This window comes from Pleurodeles waltl, chromosome 11, assembly GCF_031143425.1.
Source record: "Pleurodeles waltl isolate 20211129_DDA chromosome 11, aPleWal1.hap1.20221129, whole genome shotgun sequence".
NCBI lineage: Eukaryota > Metazoa > Chordata > Amphibia > Caudata > Salamandridae > Pleurodeles > Pleurodeles waltl.
In genome coordinates this window covers 416,842,228-416,854,525 of record NC_090450.1, presented here as the reverse complement: position 1 = coordinate 416,854,525, position 12,298 = coordinate 416,842,228, and the positions used below count along the sequence as shown (strand labels likewise).

Here is a 12,298-nt window from a genome sequence, read left to right as displayed (position 1 = left end):
TGCATTTAAAAAATTTATTAAACTTTTTAAAAAGTGTGTTTGAGATTAGACAGTGGTCCCCTTGATCCACTGTCTACTTCACAACAAATATACTTTTTACATTCACAAAAGGTAAAGAGGCTGTTCATGATCCCGTCCCTTTTTCAAATGGCTTACCACTCATGTTGGGATACATTGATACATACCATGATGTACCATGATTGTTTTTTGAAAGGGACACTTTAACATGCTCCTTCCAAATAGCAATTTCTTTCCCTTCTAAAGTTAAGTTGTGATTCATGAGCTTGTTACGGAATCACAACATGGGTTAGTACATTGCATAGAATTTCCGTGGTCACAAACCCCAGATCAGGGCATTTGCAACTACAAAGAAGTTTGCACATCTGGTCCAATATGCTTAAAAAACGAAATTACAAACAAAATTATAATGTATTCTAGACAATATCATCAAAGCAAACCACCCGGATAACAATCACTGGCAAAGCCAATAGGCCCTGCATTGGCAGCCCGTCTTTTAGCAACTCTTATTTCATGTTGGCACGTTTTTTGTAATACTTTATTGTTTGGGTCCTGGCAGGTCCCCAGCAACCCCAAAAAAATAGTGGCTAGAGGCAAAAGCGTTGTTTTGGTCTAAAAAAAACACACATTGCCGTAGTACTCCCTCACACTGAAAGGAACTACTTTTTGTGTGGATGTGCGCCTTGTGAATTGGAAGCAAGCAGTCACTCATAGAGAAGTCAGCCAATGGCTGAAGTGGGCTGCCATATTGCCACTTGATGCATGCTGGGGTGGATGGGAACAAATGACACTACAATAGGAAAGTGCACAAAGTCTGTCTGACACTCCTATAAGTAACTATGTTATACACATAATTTTAGTAAAATCAAAATGTATTGGTATACACCGGCCTCAGAAAGCCAATCTGTCTGGCATTGGATGAAAGAAAGAAAGAAAGAAAGAGGAAGGCAAGAAAGGGAGAAAGAAAGAACAAACGAAAGATAAATGCAAAGAAGTAAAAAAAGAGAAAGATGAGAATGAAAGAAACAAAGAAAGAAAGTGGAAGGCCAGAAAGAAACAAAGAAAGATGAAGAAAAGAAAGAGGAAAGCCAAAAAGAAAGGAAGGCAGGAAAGAAAGAAAGAGGAAGATCACAGACTGATGGATGAAGTCTGGCTGAAACACCTATAAGTAACAATGTTATACACATACTTGTAGTAAAATCTAAAGGTCTTGTCTAACATAGACTTAAAAAACAATTGGTCTGGCAAGGCTGCTAGCCTCTTGCATTTAAGAAAGAAAGAAAGAAAGAAAGAAAGAAAGAAAGAAAGAAAGAGGAAAGGCAAGAATGAAAGAAAGAGGAAGGCAATAAAGAGATGAGGGCAAGAAAGAAAGATGAAGGTAAGAAAGAAAGAGAGACAAGAAAGAAGAGTGAAGGCAAAAAGTAATAAGGGAGGTAAAAAAGGAAGAGGAAGGAAAAAAAAAGAAGAAAAGAAAGGAGGGAACAACAAATGAAAAAGAAAGAGGAAGGTAAAATGGAAAATGAAAGAAAGAAGGAAGCAAAGAAATAGGATGGAGGGAACAAGAAAGAAAGGAGAGTGAAAGGGGAAAGGAGAAAAAAGGAAGAAAACAAAGAAGGAAAAAAAGAGGAAAGAAGGGAGCAAAGGAAGAAGAAAAATGAAGGAAAAAAGAATACTCGCATGTGGTAGAAAGTGGCCTGCTATCACATCATGCTCTACAAACAAACACTAAAGTAATAATAAAGTAAAAACAAAAACACTGGCAGTGAAGGGAACTATTTTGTGTGTGGATGTGGCCCTTGTGAAAGGGCTAAATGCAGTCACTCAAAATGAAATTAGCTAGTGGCTGAAGTAGGCTGACTCTTTGCCCCATGCTGTAGTAGGCAGAAACATAATGTGAATGAAACAGCAACAGATCAATGGATGAGGCAAAAGCTCCTTTAAAAAAGTATATTATACAAATACATTTTGTAAAATCCTAAGGTCTTGGCTAACGCTAGACCTAATAATCAGAAAGTCTTGGGTAACGCCAGACCTAAAAAAGTTAAATTATCAAAAAATAAAGAACAAGCAGTAATGTTCATTAATCGTTAACCACCAAGTATAAGAAAGCCCCAAAAAAGTTTTCAGGTAGATGAGGAACCACTGTTTTCATTTATTTTGAATACATGTTTTAAGTGAATTATTTTTCCCATACTTGAAACATGATACTCTTTTGAATATAAAAAGTGGGTGAATCATCCAGTTCTCCACTACAAGTAATGAGTATGTATATATGTATGTGTATGTATGAATGTATGAGTATGTCATCTTAAACAGTGTCTTCTGGAAAACAATCAGTGCATCCATTTGAAGCTGAGTGACTCTCCTAGGATTCTGCCAAAGAAATGTCGTACTTTTAGGCATCTCCATCAGTTAAGCACGAACATGTCTAATTTGCTTGTTCAATGTTTTACATATTTATGTTGTTATTCTTTCACAGGTTTGCAGTTCTCAACTCTTTGAAACATGAAATTATTCCTAAAGTTGATATATTGTTTCTTCGCTTTATGTCTTGGACCATGCTCCACAGATCCAGGTAAGTCATTAGCTCACAACAGCAGAAAACCTTTTCCTCATATCCCAATGAGGTTCATGGACTTATTAATAACAGTAGTGAATGATCTGTAAATGTTTTCGTGCAGTCTGTAATCTGGTGTCAGATTAAAGCTTGGATATGAACCTGATGCTCACTCAGGAATGTGTTGAATGCCTGCAGCTCAAATACTAGGCAGGAAACTAGTGCAAACAAGGCAGTTGAGCGTGTTTCTGGGGTGAATGCCAGCAGGAGGTCTATTGTAGCAATGGGAGACCATTCACACACTAGAGGGATACATTTCACATGCATGCATACATATACAGGGTATTCTCATGCTCTGCTGAGGGTTCTGAGGCTTCATACCAACTGCAGGGTAGACAAAGTGTTTTTGTGAGAATTGTAGGTGACTGAGTGATGTAGCTGCTGAGTTTTTCCTGAGTTCTTATTGTAAGTCAGTGCTGATGTTGAAGACCGGCCATAGGTTTCACAGTTGACTACCTTTTTTAAAGTGACTTTAGGCTGGTGAGGTTTTTTCATGTGCCTGCTTAGTGTTACCTAAAATGTTTCATCCCCGTCTTGCATCCTTTGCATTGCTTGACCAAGGCATGAACAAGGCTACGCTTAGACTTCTATGATGTTTCATCATACCCCATTTTGGCAGTATCTGGATGAAAGCAACACAAGAAATGTGGCTATAAGACACACATTGCAATAGCCTTTTAAACTAACATTGGCCAAGTCAGTTGTTGAGGGTTTAATGTTCAATGCATGCATTAGGTAGGTAGCTATAGTTGAGACCATAGGGAAAGCGTTTTTTGTATTGCCAGTAGCTTTGGCACCATTTGACAAATCTTCGCAAAAGTTTCAAAACTAGTATGGATATAAATTCAGCTTCTTTGTGTTGCGAGGTGATTAATCAAGTGGGGGCTGAGAAAATGTGAGGGGGGGCCCAAAACACATTTTCCTCTATGCATTTTCCTATAGGGAGCTTAGACAGGGCTAAAGCACGAACCGGTGGATGGAATTACACCAAATTTGGCAGAAAGCTAGTCCTAGTCAAGAAAGAGCTCTTTTTGTCGTTTGGTGTAAATCCGTTCAGTACTTGCGAGTTTATCAAGGAGAAACAAAATTGTACATCTAGGAGCGTAGATCCACTTCAGTGGATTCACATGCCACCTTCAATGCCATTGGGTGGCCGCGACCTCACTGCAAGATTGCAGCCACCATTTTAAATATTGGGAAACGTCCCGGGGCCTGAAACATTTGTGTGATTTTAATAAATGCATCAGGGTAGAGGTACCCTGACCCTGTGGGTGTGTTAGAGGGGTGTCAAAAGTGTGTATGGTGGACAAGAAATTGCATTAAAACATTTTTTTTCCGTGTCCGAGATCCGCGGATCCACTGTGGTGCTCTGCACTGCCTTCTGTGTGAATCTGTGATGCAGCAGCAGATCCTCTAAAGAATTTTTAAAAAAACACACGCTCACCGACCTACAGAGGTACTCCCAGACAAACTAGGAGACACAAACACTCATGCACCCCTTACAAAAGGATATAGGCACTCAGACACCCTTCACAGACCCACACAAACACTCCTATGTCTACTCACGGACCCACACAGACACTCACACACCCACACAAAGGTCCACTCAGACACTCACTCTCCCACTCACAGATCCCCACAGACACTCTCACATGCACTCACAGACCCACTCAGAAACTTACATGCCCACTTGCAGACCCACTTATACACTTATACGTCCTCTCACAGACCCACACAAACACTTCCACTCACAGACCCACCCAGATACTTACACGCCCACTCACAGACCCACAGACACTCCCACACCCAATTACAGAACCAAACACTCACACACCCACTCAAATCCACTCAGACACTCCCACACCCACTCACAGACCACTCAAATACTCACACATCCACTCACATACCCACACAGACACTCCTATGCCCACTCACAGACCCACTCAGACACTCCCTTGCCCAATCACAGACCAAGCTCACTCTCACACACCCACTGATAGACCCACTCACAGACCCACTCAGACACTACCACACCCACTCATAGACCCACTCACAGACTCACTCATACGCTCACTCACCCACTCAGACACTCATGCACCCACTCACAGACCCACACAGGCAGTGACAAGCCCACTCAGACACTCACACACCCACTCATTGACAGTCAAACTCCCTCTTACAGACCACTCTGACTCTCACATGCCCACTGGCAGACCCTCTCAGACACTCACACACCCACTCACAGACCCACACACATATCCCCGCACACACCCACTCACAGACCCACATAGGCACTTACATGCCCCTCACACACCCACTCATTCACACACTCACTCATAGACAAACACCCACTCACAGATCCGCTCAGACTCTCACATGCCCACTGACAGACCCACTCAGACACACAACCACTCACAGACCCTCTCAGACACTCACTCACCCACTCACAGACCCATTCAGACACTCATATACCCACTCACAGACCCACACAGACATGTTTCGGTCCACTCACAGACTCACTCAGACACTCACACACACACACTCTCAGACCCACTCGGACACTCACCCCCCCCATAGACAGTCAAACACCTGCTCACAGACTCACTCAGGCACTCACAGGCCCACTCAGAGACCCACACAGACACTCACACACCCATTCATAGACAGTGAAAACACCCACTCACAAATCCACTCAGACACTCACAATTCCACTCAGACACTCACTCACTCTGAGGCACAGACCCACTCACACAGTCAGAGACCCATAGCGCCACTGAAACACCCATTTATACATTTATAAAACTAGCTACACACCAACAAAGACATCCTTAAGTATTGCTGTTGTGTATTTGATGAATGCTTTTGGTTTGTGAATCCACAATGGATCCGTGGATCCTGTGAGATTTTTTTTAAAAGGGGATTGAAAATTAAACAAACTTTTCCATGGAAAGATGATTGGCCCCAAAAAGAGCCTTTGCGTTTATAATCTGTAATTGATAACTACACATAAAACAGGATGCAGTCTTTCAAGCTATTGAGGCACATCCTGTTGCCTTTCCCTCTGAAATGAAATCTCTCCTTCCTATATATCCTGTCCATAACAAAGCATACATTGTGGTATATAGATCCCATGTTATGGTTTCTGAGGAATACAGAAACAATTTTATTGACGTGTTTCCTAGATTTGTCTGCCTGAGGACAGAATTCAGTTGACAACTTTCACTTCGCCTTTGGCAAATGTCCAAGATCACCAAAGCAGTGTGTCGGAAAAGTGCCATTAATTTACTAAAGGTATCTTTTATTAGGAGTCCAGTCCTACCCCAGTAATTGTGCCTAGGTTATTGCCACCACAGTGCACAATCATGAGGTCTGGATATTGGCCATTCATAATGCTTTCAACCCAAGGCAGCAGCTGGAGCCACTTTAATCCTCTCTGGCCAACCCAAGTAATGTTTACATAGGTAAACCCAAGTCCTTGTAAATGCCAATTTTTCTAGCACTCTCTCTGGCCCAAAACACAAAACTATGACCCACAATCCACACAATGACCCTTTTGGAGGCAAGCTGGAGTAGCACACAGGAGAAGGCTGCAAATGAATGAGAGTTTTCAAAATGGAATGCAGTTAAAATGGAGGACAGCACCTAAAATCTAAACAAATATATTTGACTGGATGATGTAAATGTGCAGCTGCCTAAACCTAGGCAGTGATATTGAGGAAATTGATTGGCTTTCATAAAAAAAAAAATGTAAAGGTGTTTGTGATGTGCATATAATTCCAAACAGTCAGCCACACCTGCTACAGTTGATTTTGAAGGTAATATGCTTCTGACAGAACGTGTTGTGAACTTTTGACCTAGTGGTAGCAGAGAATGTTTGAAACATGATTACCATGGAAACGAATCTGAAAGAGAATGGGGAAGGGAACAAAAAATACTAGATTGTTAATGTGAAAGGATAGTGGTATGAAAAATATTACTGAATATGGAGTGCTTGGGCAGAAATTTGGTAATTTTTAGAAAGTAAATTGTAAATGCCATGCTTTATGAGCAGATTTCTAAATGGTTTTACAGGCCCCAGTGTAGATCCTCAAATTTACACGGGGACCATGCTGAGTGCCATGGTGGATCTGCTGATATTCCCAAAACCCCTACCAAAATTGTGTTCTGAACAGGAGTCTTACAAAGGGTTAAGAAAGGCTGACCATTTAGTAGTGGTATAACAAAAGTCAGATATGAAAGGAAGGTTGTGATTTGTTTTCTGTATCAGTATCACTGAAAGCAGAGTTGAAAAGATTGCCATTAATGGTTCCGTTGTACTGAGAGTGGTATACTATTCTTGTACTTGTGACTTCGCATTATCAGTGAGAAGATATTTTAACCAATACTGGTAGAAATGTGGAGATCAGCAAAGATATTTTAGAGGTATGTGAATTAGTGTGTACTTTTGAAAAGAAAATTTATTTGAGAAGGTATGTTATATAAAAGGTTGACGAAAGTGTGTAGGATGTACAGAAGAGTAAAGGGGACTATAAAAGGGAGGGTACATGATGAAAAAAAGGAAATGTACAGTGAACACAAAGGAAGAAAGAACATTTTTTAAGACTAAGAATAGATATTTTTTTAAGGTATTACAAATTAATGCTATTTGTAAGTGGACGCAGAGGATTGATTACAGTAAATAAATGAATGGCACATATTTTGTAACCACCTCAGAAACACAGGTAGGCACTTACACACCGAGGTTCAGACTCACAAAAGCGATTATGATTGCCATACTGGTATAGCCAGAGAGTAACTGACAAACTGAGAAAGACACAAACAAAACCATTCACACACATTTACTCACTATTCATTGACTGACATACTCTTTCAAACCCCCATTATAGACACTTTAGGGAGCATGGTCACAGTCAGACCGCTGCCAAAGTGGCGGTCCGGCCGCGACATTATGACCGAGGCAGAGCTGCCACAGTCAAACCACCGACACTGCCAGGCTGCTGCCAGCCTGCAGCCTGGCGGTTCTGGTGGTTGAAATCCACCAGGGCAGCACTGCAAGCAGTGTTGACCTGGGGATTACGAGTCCCCATCCGCCAGCCTGTCCATGGTGGTCCATGCACTTGGCCTGGGCAGTGCAGGGGCCCCCATGCACATCCCCATCGCGCATTCCACTGCCCGAATTACAGGCAGTGGAATGCCCGAATGGTGCTGCTGCACCACCACATTGCCACTGGCTCCATATGGAGCTGGCTGCAATGTTAAGGCCCTTTTCCCCGCTGGGCAAAAACTCTATTTCCGCCCGCCGGCCCAGCGTGGAAGCTATAATAGGTTCGGCTGGGTTCAAGCAGCATAGGCGGCCTGATAGCGGGATGGTATTGATGGAATGTCAAAATGAGGGCCTGTGTGTTTCACTCAGAGAGATATAGAGCCATTTCTGTATCCAGGAATAAATCTGTTACAGACAGATGTAGAAAACCATACGTCCAGGTATAAAACCATAGAGCGCCTCACATTTGCAATCAGGGGTGACAGAGGCACTTCCACAATTACACAGCACTTATGTACCCACCACAAACAGAGTCACTTTCTCACAGTTACATACCCAAACACTCACCAACACAGCCAGTAAGCAATCCATGCAGGCACTTACATATGCATTTTGAGACCCATACAGTTACTAAGACAGGCAGTCTTACACTGACATAGTTACTTACAAATCTAGTGATGCACCCACAGAGGCACTGATACACTCACTCAGATGTGTGCTCAAGTACTGTCACACCTAGTCACTTTTCCATACAGCAACTCATAAATGCATTTATATATCCAAAGTGACAGATTTACACTGTGTTACACACTGCATAACTACTGCACTTATACACCCATTTAAAATTCTCAGAAAAGCGCCCATGAACCCAAAACTGATATAGCTAGATAGTAACTGACACAATGAGAAAGATGCTAATAAAACAATTGATACATCTATTTATTCACCTATACATCCACTAACATACTCATTGACACCCCCATACAGGAACTGTGGGATTCACTTAGACACATATAGACCTGACTGATACACTCACTCAGATATGAGCTTGAGGTTTGACACACCTAGTCCCTCATCCATATACTAACTCATAAACTCATTTATACATGCAAACTGACAGACTTAGACTGCCTGTTACACCTTGACGTAACTACTTATGTAGCTACATAATTGCTTAGAGCATGTCATTTAGTAGTATGCAATGTAAACCAATACGTATTGTTTATTTGCTTTTTAGACAACTACTTGTATTTACAAAGGAAGATTTAAAATGCCGAAAAGGCCAGAACCAAAAAAAAGAAAGAATACTACATGCTTAAAACTCAGAGTGAGATGGGATATAGTGCAGAGAATGTGCTCAAAGAGAAAAGAGATGCTGGTAAGACGACTAAGCTACGGGTAAGAGAACTAAGAAGTTTCTTAAAATAGTATGTGGAAAATGCAAAATGTGCAAAAACATGCTAATAAAAAGTGAAGTTTAAAATCAGCTCAGAAAGGAGGAGTGAGTGGCATTAAAAGTGAGAAATGTTATAAGAAAACAGCTAGCTCAACAAGAAGGCAGAAACAATTTAAGGGAGTACAAGTGAGAATGTTTTGTAGTAGGATAATACAGAATGTGCTACGAAACATGAACCACTATGAGAGGAGAAAGGAAGTAGTGAAGCAGAAAAAACTAATTGACAGTGTAGTTGATAAAGCATTTGCCCTGAAGCGGAAACTATTTGTTTTGATACTGAACAGAATGAGAACACTTGATCAACCAGTGTTGTCTCTCAAATGAAATAGCCAAAAAAAAACTATTAATCAAAATAGTTTTTGTAAATTCTTCAGAGGAGAATTGAAGCATATGTCTAGTACTGAGCCTTTCATTAATGAAGAAAGCTACTTACAAGAGAACGTGGGTTAATATGACGTTTATCAGCAGAAGGGGTTGCTGCTGTCTTCAGTTACTGATCTTTATTCCTAGCATCCAGTTCTCCTGTAATGTTAATGGATCAACGTTCCCTTTTAGTTTAACTGCAGTGTATATATATATAGCCTGCCTTTTGGTCTTCCATGCCTGTGCTCCCTGAGGGCCAACTCCCAGTGCTCGATGTAACCTGTTATCGGGTAGCTCGGCTCGGCCCATGTTTACTGCAGAGCTATGATTTCATGGCTATTTAAGAATTTGATTAGATCTGGAGACTGTAGTTTCCAAGCCATACCATTGATGTTTCAAGAGCACAGGGATATTGGGGGTGGCTTGGAGCAGGGGGGTACCCAAAGCTTAATACAATCAGAGCGCCAATGAGATTGGTCTGCGGGCAGCCCGTCCCAGTCTTTCTCTATAATGTCATTGGTTGACACCCTTTGATTGCTGTTTTTTGTAATGGCACAGCCCTGGGCATTTTTTAAGGTGGAATATGGTTTCTTCCCACAGAGCACTATGGGAGATTGCGGTTTGGCCAGCTTGTTGGAATGGCCAATCTTTTTAAAGGGGCTGATCTTATTAATGATTGGATTTCGAAGACCTGTAATTTTCAAAGGATGAGTGAAATTTTGTTTGTCTGCAATGAGACATACAATTACTTGAAAATCACCAAAAAATACGAACTGAGAAGAAGAGAAGCTTCCAAATGTATTAATAACTACAATCCTATCATTCTCAAAATGTGGAATGCCAATATGAATAATGAATTTGTGGCAGACAACTACATATCTGTTGCTTGTTATGTTGCTTCATACATAACAAAATCAGAGCAGATGGAGATGAAGGGTATGTGGGAGGAACTTTCTGCTAAAAAAAGTCTTTATATTTTACTGTTTTAGTTTGAAAATGCTTTCACACAGAGTATTTGGATCCTATGAGTGCTGTGACCGGTTAAGCTCAGCTACTTTATACTCAAAGTCAAGAGGAATTGTTTAGGAACGTCTAGGCCTGGCATGCACATGAAATAGAGTGTTGAAGTTATTTCCAGAAATTCAGTACCTTGCCGAATTTGACCCAGAAAGTACAGATATTGTCAAAGCAAATATGCTGGACACTTACTATCCTAAAAGGTGCCCACATCTTGAAAAGTTTGTCTTTATGAACTACTTTAACACTACAGATAAAGAAATAATGTAATAGAAAATATAGATGAAGGTACATTTTCAGTAGTTGTTTGTGAAGGTTATTTGTTATGATACACAAAAAGCAGTCCAATTAACCACGGAAAACTTAGTTGCCAAACACCTGAAAAATAGAGTTTTTTTATTTGGCTTTTCTACAACTGTTTAAGCCCTGGCATTCTGAATCAGAATTACTCAGGGAGTTTGACTTCTAAAAAGCCTAATTCAATGCTGTAAAGGATAGCATTAGGAGTTCAGTATTTCTTAACTATTTGAAAATGTTAAATGATGAGATTGAACAGGAACAAACAATTGTTGCTGAGCTAGCTAAGGAGAGTTCACAAAACACCCAAATTCAGGTCCCCTAGGACAAGATCCATGCCATGAAGCTGCCATTGCAATGATTGAAGTGGAGACAGCAAAGCAACAAGCAAGACAGGAAAGTGTTGGTTTGGAAGAATTAGCTGTACAACTAAATGATAAACAAAATGAAATATATATGGTGGTGAAAAATTAAGTTGAGCATGAATTCCTCTATGACAAGAAAGTATGTGAATGCACATCATTTAAGCTTTTCCCTTCGTATGTCAGTGGTCAAGCCGGCACTGGTAAAAGCTTTTTAATACAAGTTCTCACTGCTTTCCTACAGAAGACAGCAGAGTGTAATTTGTCATGTGTAGTAACAGCACCCACTGGATTAGCTGCACACAGTATTAAAGGTATCACTTTACATTTTTTCTCATGCTGCCCGGGAACATGACAACAAGCTGGAGTACCAAAAATTACCCGGTGAAGCTTGTAATAAGTCTCAAGAGTACAAAAAAAGTTCAAATGTTTAATCATCGATGAGGTGAGCATGGTCTCAAGCATAATAGTTGCCTTTGTACAGTTGAGGATGCAACAGATTCTAAGGTCAGTCTATCATGTGTTATTTGGGGGTTAACACTTGATTTTTCTCAGCCATCTACTACAACTTACACCTGTCAAAGGACAGCATGTGTTCAAATCATTCCTCCATGATGAAACTCAGAATCCTTTGAGAAGTATTAGACATGTGGACATTTGGTTAAACCTCTAATGCAAAGAACTACTTAGGAATATGCAACCAGCATCTGATGTTGAATATGCAAATATTCTCAAGTTTATTAGAGTAGGTGTTCTCTCTAAAGATGGAAAGCGTAACCTAGAAAATCAGCTTGTTAAATAAAGTTTTCCTATGAACAAGACAGCAGCAGAGCAAATGTTCACTTTTATTCAAGAAGGAAACTCCACTGTGTGCCTAATGCCTACACTGGAGGGGTGTACCTCTTTCAGCAAAGAATTGATGAAATTAGAGAAAGAAGACATTTTGCAGCTTACAACAATCAAAATGGAACACCAGGGTGTGACAGTATTCTTAAATGAAAAGCTACAAGCAAAATTGAGTTATTTGGAGAAATCTGTTTCCAGAACTACAAGATTAGAGAAATATGTAGGTGTTTCCAAGAACTGTAGAATAATTTTGCCTTGAAATTTAAATGTTGAGGAAG

General features: G+C 40.5%; 1 protein-coding gene across 1 annotated transcript in view; it reads left to right on the top strand.

The window, feature by feature from the left end:
* The window catches only part of LOC138265751 (coagulation factor X-like), a 264,842-nt gene that overhangs the window by 96,751 nt on the left and 155,793 nt on the right, over positions 1–12,298 (top strand). The window contains exon 2 of the mRNA XM_069213758.1: positions 2,498–2,593. Coding sequence (XP_069069859.1) covers positions 2,524–2,593 — 70 coding nt within the window. The 5' untranslated portion in view covers positions 2,498–2,523. The remainder of the gene's footprint in view (positions 1–2,497; positions 2,594–12,298) is intronic.